Source organism: Centruroides vittatus, unplaced genomic scaffold (assembly GCF_030686945.1).
Source record: "Centruroides vittatus isolate TY-2023 unplaced genomic scaffold, ASM3068694v2 contig_417, whole genome shotgun sequence".
Classification (NCBI taxonomy): domain Eukaryota; kingdom Metazoa; phylum Arthropoda; class Arachnida; order Scorpiones; family Buthidae; genus Centruroides; species Centruroides vittatus.
The window spans coordinates 1882739-1896992 of record NW_027122227.1 but is presented as its reverse complement, the minus strand read 5'-3'; the positions used below and the strand labels follow the sequence as shown (position 1 = coordinate 1896992).

Here is a 14254-nt window from a genome sequence, read left to right as displayed (position 1 = left end):
ATTTCATTTTGAAATACAATGGTAGTAAAACCCATTTTTAATTGTTCACATTTACACATTTTACAATTTGATCATTTCTAACAAAATCAAACAGCGTGGATTATTTTGGTTTAAAACCGTCTTTTTCACGTCTGAGCATACCCATGGTGGCAATTGGATCGCTTTGGCTGGCGTGCTGCTGCACAGATTCTTCGTGGACTCTCATGAACGGATTGTAAGTTTTTTCTGCACCGATTGTGGAAGGAATCGTTGCCTCGTTTTTAATTCTTTGATTCTGAAAAACAACTACTTAAAAAAAAATTCTATACTGTTACCAAAGAATGTAGTTAGAAAACAATACCTGTGACCAAGCTAGTTTTTCTCTGATGGAAGCATTACTTGGTTCTACGTGAAGGGCATATTTTAAATTGTTTACTGTATATTCGTGACCACAATATACCCTCTGAAAGTAATTTAGAATTTATAATTACTATTTTATATTAATTTCTAAGTGTTAGCTAATTATGAGATTTTACCGTATTATCCGGTAAGGAACCAAGAATTTTGACTAGAGCTTCATACATTTGATCGGGTGTTCCTTCAAAAAATTTTCCACATCCTGCCACAAATAGCGTGTCACCTAGAAATACACACGTTTGATAGAATCTTTAACATAATGAATCTATTTAAAGTTTATTTAATATCTGACCGGTAAAAACTGCAGGATCGTCGTCGTGTTTTCCGGTAACGTAGTAACATATATGTCCGCTAGTGTGACACGGGGTAGACAAACACTTAATGTTAAGTGATCCTAACTACAAATAGAAAAATATTCACGTTAACATAAATACATCACATTAATAGACAAAAAACCACATACATACATACATTAATTTCATCTCCATGTTTTACTTTATTGTTTAATGCACCTACTCTTTCATCTCCACCACAGACCATTAAGGGAGAGGCAAACTTTTTCACTAATTTTTCATTTCCTCCAGCATGATCCCTTTAAAATTGCAAAATTAATTAATTCTCTCAAATTCAAATGAATTATATTAGACACTTACCAATGATGATGTGTAGTGAGTACAGTTGTCAGTTGTGCCCCACTCTTATTTACCGTATCTATAACCTAATAAAAAAGTTTTTTTATCATTTGATTATATTGAAATGTAATTTTTAAATTAATAATATTTAACTGAAAGAATTTGTTTCTGTTTTTAAGAAAGTTTGAAAAATGATTTTGTTGTACTGTTGATATCTGTGCTGAAAGATTGAGTAACATGCTGTGAGGAAAAAATTTACATCATTTAATACTACAGAGATTGTTGGTCATAATGTCATCACAATTCAACACAGTAACAGTGGGTCTGAGATGGCTCTTCTACTTCCAGACAAAAGTCAGGCTGCTTACAACCACAGAAAGACAAGATTGAAGAAGTGCTGTTTAAGTAAAAGAAATACTTTCAATGTTTACAACACAGGTCTAATACCCAGTGCTGACTTTTGAGTTAATTAATTGGCTGCATATTTCAATATGATCAATTAATGATCAAGTAGAGTTTAATTTCTGCGAACGTAGAGCTCATTTCAGCAACACAGAGCATACCTCCAGTGCTCACGTTTGCAGCCTATTCATCTGAAGTTATCTGATGATAATGATATCATCAGATAACTTCAGATGAATAGGCTGGTCATGGCAGTAATCTTTCCTCTGTTGAAACATGTTTGAGATGTAATGGGCCAGAAATTGCAACAAATGCTAACATAGTCAAGCAATAAGTATGTTGCACAATGTCACTCAGGACGCTTGTGTAGAGTTACACATTAACCTATCTTGCTGTATTTAAGCACATCTTGCATCTATGAAGGTCAATAATCGCTTCACTTATTTTTTTCAATTTTGCATATAACAAATTTCAATCTGCTACTATTTCACTCTTTCATTAAAATACCACTAATTGTTCCAGGCATCAAACTTTTCCCCACAGCATGTTATTAATAATAACAAATTATCATCTTTAAATATTATATATCATGTTTTTGGAAAAAAAAAGCCAAAATCAAATTTTTACTAAATCTCGTATTTCAGAGAGATAGCAATTATCACTTAGATTTAAAAACAATCTTATGCTGCTTATCTTTAAAAAAATGCTGTTGCTAAATTACATTAAAGACTTAAATTCTGATGATAAATAAATTGATAAATTATAACTAAAAATTTTAATTTAAAAATATACCTTTTCTGGATCAACAGGATCCACAATAGCTGCTTGACGAGTATCGTCGTCTATCAACAAATACATGTAATTATCTTCTAAAGCTGGTAGCAAATATATCTGCATTTCTGTCTGCTTTATATTCAACACCTTACTATGACAACCTGAATTGTATAAGTGATTTTTGTATGTAAATAAAGCCATATCTTTATACAGAGAATATAAATCAAAATTTTAAAACATTAAAAATGGATAAAATATGACTGAAATTTTGCATCATATTTAAGTAAATTAATAATAATGTCAAACTTTGATTTTTTTAACTTATCAAGACTTCTTTATTTGATTTACCTATAGCTGACAAAAGATGCTTTCAGATGGTTGAAAATAAACTTTAACCTAAGTAATTCCAAACAATAATTTATGATATAGAATGAAGTTGTTGGAAAATAATCATTTAAAGATTTAATTTTTACCTATATGATGCTATTATTTCTAAAAGTTAGGAAAAAAAAATCTTTGTTTTAATTTTTTAGTCTTCAAAAAAACCCAACAACTTTAAAAAATAAAGCATAAGATTAAAGCAATATCATGCAAAAGGATAATGCCCCTGCTGAGTTTTCTCAGTTACTTTTGTTTAGACTTTAGGGTTGCTTGAAGACAGTCAAGGAGCATGCAGGTTTGCAGTGATAGAGGCACTCTTTTCCAAGAGGTCAGCAATTAGAAGGCCCTCATCATAAAAGCTTCAAAAGATCATGTTTCTGTGACCTGTTGACTCTGAAACTTCTTGCATAGAAGAGAACAAATATGTCTCCATTCCACTAATTGTTGCCTGTCCTCTGCACTGTAATGGAGGCATCAGGACTCATCTCCAGTGACTATTCTCTGTACAAAGTCATTTCCTTCCTTGATAAAGCACAGTACTGAAGCATCCACCTGCTTCATCTCCTGTCCTGCCATCAGTATATATGGGATCAAGTGTGAGCTCTTCTTGTAGCCAATTGTCTTGATGCTTTGGCAGATGCTTCCACACGTGACAGAAAAGTGCACAGCCAGGTTTTGATGCTTGTATGTCGGTGCCCTTAAATAATACCATCCATTAGCACTATACTTGGATGATTTGAATGCATTAATAGGGCCTTTGGAACCTTTCCTGAACACTAAACTCCCATGTTGCAACACTTAGAATGAAAATTAGGTTCTGCTATACACTGCTGATATCCACCTATGAATTTCAGCTGCTCTACAACCTTCTGCAACAAGAACTGGATTACAGCTTGGATCTGTTTTGGATACTTTGGTACTGGGGTAGTCATCATTTCCTTCTTGACACACACACCTAATATATAATTCGGAAATGTAAATCACAAATAGATTGTCTCAGCCAGAGAGGTCACTTCATTCTGTATGCAATGATTTGGTTTCCTAATGTTAACTTTTGGTTCAGGCCAATAAAACTATTATTTTCTATTACTATAAAACATTACTGAAATTTGAATTATGTAAAAGTTAACAAATTAACCTAATATTTAATTTCATGTAATTTTTCTATTATTGATATATTCATCTTCAAGAAAAAACAGAACTTTTGAAATAATCGTATCAAACTAAATGAACAACAAACACATTTTAAATCTGCATTAAAACAATAAAAATACAGTGCTGGCCATTAAAAATGCTACACCAGGAAGGAAAGCAAATAGCAGAATCATATTTATTGCATTTACACATATAGTATAATGGGAGAAATACATGTTTAAATTGACAGGTAATTTTGAGATACAGAGAAAGCAGAAATCAGTACCCAGAGCAACCGTCCCTGGCAGCAATCTTCTTCTTCCTCAGCTTTTCCCACTCTATGTAGGGTCGCTGTTTCTGATGAGTCGCCTCCACTGCTCCCTGTCTTGGGCTGCCTCCACATTCAGATGCCTCCCTCTCAAGTCCTCCGCCACAAGATCCATCCACCGTCTCCGCGGTCGTCCCCGCCTCCTCCTCCCCCTCACTGACATCTGCATAACCCTTCTTCCCACATACTCTTCTTCTCTTCGTACCACATGACCAAACCACTTCAACCTTGCCTCCTGTATCTTTGCTTCTATGTTCGTAACTTTCACAGTCCCCCTCACACATTCATTTCGAATGTGATCCCTTCTCGTAACCCCACACATCCAGCGGAGCATCCTCATCTCCGCCACCTCCATCCTTTTGACATGGGTTTTCCTCAAGCTCACAGTCTCAATAGCATACAGCATAGCTGGTCTCACCACCACCCGATAAACTTTCCCTTTCAACCTAAGCGGCACCCTCTTATCACATAACACACCTGACATATCCCTCCAATTCCTCCAGCCAGCCTGAATCCTGCCTGTCACCTCCTTATCCACACCTCCATCCTCCGCCACAGTTGACCCCAGGTACTTAAAGGTATTGACTCTGCGAAATACGTCTCCCCTCAACTCCAGATCCCTCTCCCGGGCACCATCCACCTCCCCACTACACATATACACTGTTTTACTCCTACTCACCCTCAAGCCCCTCCCTTCCAACGTGCCCAACCACCTTTCCAATTTAACCCTCAGCTCCTCTTTAGTCTCGGCGCACAGAACGATATCATCTGCATACAACATGGTCCAAGGCGCCTCTTCTCTGACCCCGTCCGTGATCACCTCCATCAGCATGTTAAACAAGAAGGGGCTCAGTGCTGACCCCTGATGTAAACCAACTCCCACCTTGAAGCACCGGGACACTCCAACACAGCTCCTAACCTTTGTGGCCACATCCCTATACAGTTCCTGTATCAATCTAACATACTTTTCAGGAACTAGCTTTTCCCTTAGACACCTCCAGAGTTCTTGTCTAGGCACCGTATCATAAGCTTTCTCCAGGTCAATGAATGCCATATGCAGCTGGGTTTGCTTCTCCCAATATTTTTCCAACATTTGCCGAAGGGCAAAAATGGCATCGACTGTTGACCGTCCTGGCATGAATCCAAACTGCTCTCCTGCAATGGTCACCTCTGCTCTCAACCTTCTGTCTAAAACCCTTTCCAAAATCTTCATCGTGTGGGACATCAACTTTATTCCTCTATAGTTTTTACACTCTTGAACATCCCCTTTTCCTTTGTAGATAGGTACAAGTATACTTTCTCTCCATTCGTTAGGTATTTCCTCCTGCTCAAAGACTTTTTTGAATAGGTCCCATAGCAGGTCAATGCCCTTCCTCCCCAATGACTTCCACACCTCTACAGGAATTCCATCCGGGCCCTCCGCTTTACCGTTCTTCATCCTCTTTAGGGCCCTTTCCACTTCTTCTCTGGTTACCATCTGTACCATGCCCATGTTTTGGCTTCCTTCCTCTCTGTTCTTTGTTTCATTCTCTGTATTCAAAAGTCCCTCAAAGTATGCCCTCCATCCTTCTCGTATGTCGTTCTCCCTTCGAAGGACCGTCCCCGTTGTGTCCTTGATCTGCCTTACATGCGAGATGTCCTTCGTTGCCCTATTCCTGATTTTGGCTAAACGATATATTTTCTTCTGTCCTTCCCTTGTATCCAACTCCTCGTATAAATTCGCATATGCTCCTGCCTTTGCCTGTGCCACTACTCTCTTAGCTTCACGCTTTGCCGTTTTATACGCAAATCTATCTTCCTCAGTACGTGACCTGTCCCACTTCCGTTTTGCCTCCTTCTTTACCTGAACAACTTGTTGCACATTTTCATTCCACCACCAACCTTCCTTTTGCACCCTAATCTTTCCAGATGTTACACCAAGCACCTCCTCCGCACAGTTCCTGATAGCCTGGGCATTATATGCCCACCAGTCCTGCACCCCCTCCCATTCTTGCGAGATTTGTAGCAGCACCCTCTCCACATACTCCGCCCTCGCCCTCTCCTCCCTCAAACGAAACCACTTGATTTTCTTCATCTGTGTATTTCCACTTTTCCTATACATTCTTAACTTCATGTCTATGCACATCAACCGATGTTGCGCCGATACCTGATCTGTTGGTATAACCTTACAGTTTATCACCGTCGCAAGGTGCTCTCGTCTAGTAAGGATATAGTCAATCTGCAAACTATGAGGCCCACTGTTGAAAGTTATCAGATGACTGTCCTGCTTGGTGAAAAACGAATTCACAATCCCCAGATCAAAAGCCACAGCAAAACCCAATATACTCTCCCCCTCCTTGTTGGGTTCCCCAACCCCATGGCCTCCATGGATCCTTTCATAGCCCATGTTCCGCCCCCCTATGTGCCCATTGAAGTCGCCTCCCACAATTACTCTCTCCCCTCCTTCCAGTGTCCTCATTTCTTCATCCAATTCACTCCAAAAACATTCTTTCTCCTCTGTTGCACATCCTACCTGGGGTGCGTACACACTAAACACCACAAGTAGATCATCTCCAAAACTCAGTTTCATTCGCATCATCCTATCACCTCTCCTGTACACCTCTAGTACCTCGCTCCTCCACTTGCCAGCCACCACTATTCCAACCCCATTTCTTCCATTCCTGTTTGCACTGCTATAAAACAATTTACATCCATCTCCAAGTTCCTTCGCCTTGTCTCCCCTCCACCTCGTTTCTTGCACGCACAGTACATCAATCCTCCTTCTCCGCATCATATCCACCACCTCCATTCCTCTTCCCGTCATACTTCCCACATTCAGTGTTCCCACTCTCAACACCTTTTCCTCATGTAGGGCTTGCTTCTTTAACCTCATCCGCCACTGGTGAGGTAGCCCTTGCCCACTTTTCGCAGTTTTAGGGCGATCTAGCTGCGCGTCGCCTACAGGGTACGCCCTAGTTCTCCTTCTATCACAGTTTCTGAGACTCATCATGTAGTTTTGGCAAGATGTTTTACGGCCGGATGCCCTTCCTGACGCCAACCCTCCTCCTTTATCCGGGCTTGGGACCGGCAACAGCCATTTTCAGGGCTGCGTAAAAGACAATAAATATTCGATAAAATCGATTAATTTCACTTCGAACGAATTTCAACGAATTTCAACTAATTTAAACGATTTTCGAACGTTTAAATTAGTTGAACGTTGGCAGCAATAACAGCTGTAATCCGGCTGGGCATTGAGTCAAACAGAGTTTGGATGGCAGGTACAGGTACAGCAGTCTATGTGGCTTCAACTGTATGCCAGAGTTCATCTATCATGCTGGTATTGAGTGGTGGCGTGCCAGTTTCTTGGCAACCATCAACCAGACATTCTCAATTGGTGACAGATCGGGAGAATATGCTGGCCAGGCAACAATCGATCACTCTCTGTATTCTGGAAGGCCAGGACAACATGGACAACATGCGGTCGTGCATTGTCCTGTTGAAAGATAGTGTAACAGAGGTTTTAAAGATAGGGCACAACAACAGGCCTTAACACATCAGAAATGCAATGGTGGCTGGGTGATGTGACCAATTGGTGACTAGGATGTATACTCAATGGCACCCGATATCGTCACTATGGGTGGTGGATATGCATGATGACAACAAATGCAAACTGGCAATGATCATTTCCCTCAGTGCCTCCATATACGGATATAGCCATCATGATGCTGTATGCAGAACCAGGCTTTGTCTGAAAAGAATGTGACACCACTCCCACATCCATTTTGTCATTGAATGTACCATTGTAGGGACTCCTGTCTCTGCTGCAGCATCAAGGAAAGCCACAGCAATGGTCGCCACACTGATAATCTGTGGTGCTGCAGATGTCGTCTCACTGTCAGTGCAGACACTTGTTCTGAAAATGACCCAAGTTCCCGATTTGGCACAAGACGTGGACGTACAATTCTGCAACATCACGCAGTCAAGATGTCTGTCCTCTCAGGCGTTAGTGACCAGGGACGGCAGAGATTCCACATGGCGTTCTGTATGGCCTTCCCGAACCTATCGATTCCATGTTCTCCAGACAGTCACGGGATCATGACCAACGCAAGCAACAATAATATGGAATGATAAACCACAGTCCCAGTACGCTACAATTCTATCATAATCAAACTCTGACACGTTCTGGTAGGTATTCCTCCTTACACAAGGCATAACAAAACCTTTACACGAGCAACCAACGTGTGAATGAGATTTCTGTATGAGAAACCAGCTTTATTTTATGCAGACTATAGATGGCCTTACTCCTACCTGTTTTGCCAGCACGTGCCGAAATGCTAATCATTTGCACGTTCAAGCATTTTGTACCTTTCATGCAAATTTTGCATTTGTTGCGTGCCGCTTTCACGGTGTACCAATTTTAATGGCCAGCAGTGTATAATTATAATGTGATTTTTATACGGTTCACAATATTTTAAAATTTTCATAATGTTTGGTTATCAAATAGAACATTGGAATATACATTTAATGTGCTTAAACAGATTATGAGATAAAAAGAAATAAGAAAAGATTTCTTTATAAAAAATTTTTTAATGTAATTTATTATTGTTAATTATTTAAATACACATTAAAAATACTGTACTTTTATATATTTATCAATTTGGTTAATGTTATCTATGGTTCCAAGATGGCGGTTTGTCTCTGATTCCAGCAAATATAAGAAGGGAAACAGTGGGGACCCATGTTCTAACCTAACCTAACCTATTCTAATAAATTACCATAATTATTACCAACAAAATTATTAAAATAGGTTAGGTTAGAATGCACGTCCCACTGTTACCTTGCTAGAATCAGACGAGCCGCCATCTTGGAACCATAGGTAACATTAACCATCAATTTATATCAAACTGAATATTTGAACATTTGATAGTTAATTTTATAGTTTTCTGCTATTATTATACATCTAATTGCAGAAAGGAATATTTATGCAATTATTTCTTGAATGCTGTTTTTATATGATTTAACATCTAAGAATGTTTTTATTTCTTGAAGTAAAAAAATTAGAAAGTATCCAAGTCACTAAACATTTCTCACATACACTCTGCAATTATGTCCTGCAACCAAAAAAAGCAATGATAATAAATTTTAATAAATGAAGATATAACTTCATTGGAGTTCTAACAAAAAGATGGAAGAAACATCAATGGTTACAACTCAAAAAATAATCAGTAGAAGTTACTTTTAGGTAATTTTTTTTGCACAGGTAATTAACTTTTACCAAATAATCTGTAATATATGACAATGAAAATTTAATTATTTAATATAATAATAATGAATTCTTCTTTTTAAAAAAAATACACATATTACCAAACTTTGACAAACCCTCAACAATTCAAAGTACATTATTTATGAAGAGAAAAACTACTGTATAAAGTCCATCTTAGACACTCATTGCGCCACATGCCAATGCGAACAATTGCGCCATTTGACAGTTTTCCATCCAATAGGTAGGATTCCTGATACGAATTAGTTTTCTCAATTAAAAAACACTTTAATTTCATTAAAACAATGTTAAATTTCGAAGAGTCAATGTAAAATAACTTAAAATTAAACCGTAAACGTCGCCAGAACAGGTTGCAAACATCTTTTCGTGGCGCAATGAGTATCAATGTAAACAACTTGCAATTCTCTTTTGTAATCAAATTAAAAATGCGTTTGAATTAACGCAAAATGTGTTTTTATGTCAACAATTTAGCATAAGCGCGGGAAATTGCGCGTGCAAAGCATTGAAATCGACAACGTGACGTCGCTTAGGCTTAATTTTCATTATTCAGTTTAAAAATTTTAAGGTATAAAACAACATTTAATCATTGATTATTTCATTTAATAGGATATAAAAGTATATTAATTAATAATGCGTCCGATTATTACCTGGATTGCTTATAAAATATTTCTGTAGTTTCGCAAACCTGAAGAGGTATCGACTAGCGTAATTAGACAGAATCGAATTGAACATTTTTCTTTTTATTTATTTATTTATTTATTAACTATCTTTTCGAATCGATATTTTTATATATATTTAAGTTTTGATGTGTGAAGTATTAATTAAATATTAAATGCATCGAATTTTGTAAAAGAAAAAAATATTTTAAATACATTTTTCGTGGTGGGTTAGTGGGCGTTGCTGATCGTAATTTTTGAATTTTATTTTAAATAATTTTAATTATTTTTTTGTGTAAAAAATAAATTAATTATATTAAATAATAATTCGAGCAGAACGTTAATTAATATTTTTTTTCGTATTTATTCGTTACTCTAGAAATTTTTCCTGAAATTAATTTTATATGCCGCATTGACCTCCGGATGGCCGAGCGGTCAAGTGCGCTCTGGTGGACACGGGATCGCATCCGAACGGTTCGAAAAATCTCCAGGAATTTTTCGGGGTGTGGTTCGGATATGTCGGGCCCCGTCCCTTACCACCCGGCCGCCATATTGTGGGTCTGGCCGAATCCTTAAGAATTCATAATGGGCTTGCTAAATGAGGCCTTCTTATGCCCACAGGGCGGAAAGAGTTTTAAAAAAAACTATATCGGGCTCGACTCTATGGTGCTTTTTGAGGTGGTGACGTTATATAAGTCTAACTTAAATGTCATCCTTGCTTTAAATGGCACACCACCAACTCTAAATATATTCATCTATTTTCTATGTTTATGCAAAAGCATTTTTTTTAAGATAATAAAACGTAAATAATGAGCCTTAAAACGCCCTTAATCCCCAAAACATTTACCAAATTCATGAATTTTTTTTACACCGCCATTATACAAATTCTAGGCGATAATGTGGAATCATAGTAAAACATAGTAAAAAAAATTTTAAATTTTTAGTGTCTTAATTTTAAAATAAATTACAAAAACTTATTCCATGCTTTTAACTAAGACTTATAATGTGTAATGACTGGCATGTATGAATAAATTACATTGCACTAATTTAAATTTTTAATTTACAACAATGGCTGTGAAACAGTTCATCCCATAAAGAGGACTAAATTTTCCATGAATATCAAGAAAGTACATTTTTAAAATGTACCGTACTTCCATAATATTCATGTGGAGTAGCAGTACACAGGTATTTATAATTTAAAATATATTAATGTGTTTTATATCTGTAAACAAATTGCGCCAAAAATTTTTACGTTTTACAGTGTAGCAAACCGAAAATTTTGAGAACCACTGATCAATAGTATTAATGAAACTGAACATCTCCAGTAGAAACGAGAAACAAAAATTTAATCTTGGCATAAATAATTATTGTGTATTTAATGATTATTTGAAAAAATTCGTATCCTTTGATTTTAACACTACACTTTGATGACAAGTTTCAATTTTTACAGGGCCATTGTTTATAACAGTTAGCGTAGAATTAATTAAAACGTTTTAATTAATTATACAGCAGAACAGTTATCCAGTATTTACAATACTTTTGCCTATACATTTTCTTCTTGTTATCGTTCCGAGAATTTTGTTTCATTGTTTAGCAGAGGAAGACGAACACATTAATGGCATTAGTGTATCGTAAACTGTTTTATGATATGAATAAATTACCCCTCGTGTGTCGTATGCTTTTGTATGCAAGTGTTTTGGATCACAGTTAGTGAAAAACTGAAAACCAGGAAAATAAAACAAATGTAAGTCGTGGGTGATTTTGCAAGATTTCATTCTGTCTAATATAACTATCTATTGTCTTGTCGTTTTGTTTCTTTTTTGTGATGAAATTACTTATGGAAACATCCAGAGTTTTTAACCAACTAAAAATCTCACAAAATGCTTTAATACCCATTAATTTTCCTAAAAGTTGTTACGCACCAGAGATTCCGCTAAATTTCGATATTCCCAACAGATCTAGTGGGTTTTCCACTATACTAGAAGCCTGTGAGCCGCCTTTATGAGAACTTTAAAAAATTGCTTCTTGAACGTCAATGAAAGTAATTAAAAAATAAACACTTTTATAATTATAATATTATAATATACTAGGTGAATCAAAAGTGCTTTATATCTTTTTTATTTCAAAATTACTGAAGATATATTAATTTTTTTAATATAGTACAGTACTTAGGACTCCATGTATGGAAAATCAAATAGGACCTTTTCTTGTCGTCTTTGAAAATGATTTTTAACAAATAGAAATTTTCGAATTTTCACATTATGATTTTATTATTGTTTGTATATACGGTGAAATTTTCTATTTAAATTTATATACGTACAATTTAAATGCCTCCATTTGAAAAAGAAAACATTGGACTGTTGTAATGAAATTTCGGTGCTTTAGTGGGTTCATTAGGTCTGGCTCAAACATTGTAACATGTATATCTAACAATATGGTAGAGACATTGAGCCTATCTTATAACCATTTTGCGTAAATTTTACACGTGAACAATTTCTAAACGATTGAAATTGGACAAAACTGATGCTTTCATTGTGTTTCTGGGTTTAACTGATATATGACATGACCCCTTTCCCATTTGAAACTTGTGAGCTGCATTGACGATGGCGCCCGCCAACTACACCTTCACTCCCTTTGCACGTGAAAAGGCAATCTCGTCAACCCTGCTCGAAATTAAATGATGTTTCTAGCTATTGCCTCACTTTGTATTATGTTACTTTTTAAGAAACCTGCCTCTGTCTACACGTCAACATGTTTGGTCGAGAGCAGCTGTGTTGACGGCATAAGGTGTCAACCACTGGGACCCATGGCCGGATGGCCGAGCGGTAAAGGTGACAGCCTACCGCTCTGGGGGACCCGGGATCGAATCCGAACGGGTCGAATAATCCCCAGGAATTTTTCGGGGGGTGGTCCGTTCGGATATGTCGGGCCCCGTCCCTCACCACCCGGTCGCCCCATTGTGGGCCTGGCCGAACCCATAATGGGCCTACTAAAAGAGGCCCTCTTAGTGCCCACAGGGCGGAAAGAGTTAAAAAAAAAAAAAAAAAAAACTACTGGGACCCGGAATCGAATCGCGACGGGTTGTAAAACTCGTCCCGATTCGATTTTGGGGAGAATTTTTCGGGCCGGATACATTGGTCTCCATACTTCATCGTCTGGCCACGCCGTTATGGGCCCCACGGTGCGCTTCTTTGTAGCAAAATTATCCTTAATAGTGCCGAACGATTATTTTGCATGACTGGAAAAATTTCTTTATCTTTATGAAATCGTTTGAAACCAAGGAAAAAATTTCGGAACTTCTTACGGAAAAAACTGATTATTTGTAAATTATAAATAATAAATATACGTTTTTTATTAAAAGTTTTCTTTTGTGGTTTTAACAGTTACTTATAGAAGTATTTAAGAAATTCTTTAGCTAGTTATTCCACATTATCTTCCGATTATTCGTATTTCATCAATAACTAGCCGGTCGCGATACCGATTCTGATTACCTTTGCATTTTAATATTAATTAACAGTATGTTTTTGCCTCCCTCAATTGAATTCAGCGCTTTTTAGACTCAATCTAGTGTTATTTTTAAATTTATGGTGGCAACACTACGCAACACAAGTTTCATTTGAAAATGGCGGTTGAGTCTGAGAAACACGTGGATAAGATGAAGAAGGGAAAAAAATTCGTAAGTTCTTATTACTAGAAACATTACATAAATGTGATAAAATTATAACAAACAAACTTATGACTAAGTAACAACTTTTGAATTAAGGATAATTTATTTTGCAGTTAAATAATTTTAAATAATTAAAGTATCTTTTCTGTTTGGAATTTTGATAGGGACTTCATAAAAGTGGTGTAATGTATGTTGGACATTTACCGCATGGTTTTTATGAAGAAGAGTTGAAGAGTTTCTTTTCTCAGTTTGGAGCAATTAATCGAGTCAGAGTAGTAAGAAGTAGAAAGGTTTGTATCACTACTGTTTAATTGTTCGAAATTTTATTAAATAAAATAAATTGCTGCTGTAATATATAATAATTTAATATAATAATTTAATATTGCATGTAACATTAAACAAATGGAAAGGTTTCATACTCGATCATAAAGAAACTTGTCGAATATAAGATTTTATTTATATATATATATGTCGTATTATATGCAGTCGTAGTCGTGGGTTCGAGTGTAGGGAGAGTAAAATAAAATTGGAGACGATAAAACAAAACTTCCAGTCACTTCCTGGTCCTCAAACTTCTGTAATCTTTTTGGTGTTGCCAACCTCATTCCAAAAGGAATGAGATTA

The 14254-nt window shown here is 36.7% G+C and overlaps 2 protein-coding genes across 2 annotated transcripts in view; one reads left to right on the top strand and one right to left on the bottom strand.

Annotated features, from left to right (window-relative positions):
* Position 1: 1 nt before the first annotated feature.
* On the bottom strand, positions 2 to 10141 carry tzn (tenzing norgay). The gene is made up of 8 exons (XM_067272006.1): positions 9955 to 10141; positions 2223 to 2365; positions 1050 to 1114; positions 868 to 988; positions 689 to 794; positions 516 to 619; positions 341 to 442; positions 2 to 274 (listed from the first exon to the last, which is right to left on the bottom strand). The coding sequence occupies exons 1-8, from the start codon at positions 10037 to 10039 to the stop codon at positions 101 to 103; spliced, it is 900 nt and encodes a 299-aa protein (XP_067128107.1). The 5' UTR covers positions 10040 to 10141; the 3' UTR covers positions 2 to 100.
* Positions 10142 to 13574: 3433 nt separating this feature from the next.
* Positions 13575 to 14254, top strand: part of LOC136976698 (uncharacterized) — a 30531-nt gene continuing 29851 nt past the window's right edge. The window contains exons 1-2 of the mRNA XM_067272062.1: positions 13575 to 13639; positions 13795 to 13920. Coding sequence (XP_067128163.1) covers positions 13586 to 13639; positions 13795 to 13920 — 180 coding nt within the window. The 5' untranslated portion in view covers positions 13575 to 13585. The remainder of the gene's footprint in view (positions 13640 to 13794; positions 13921 to 14254) is intronic.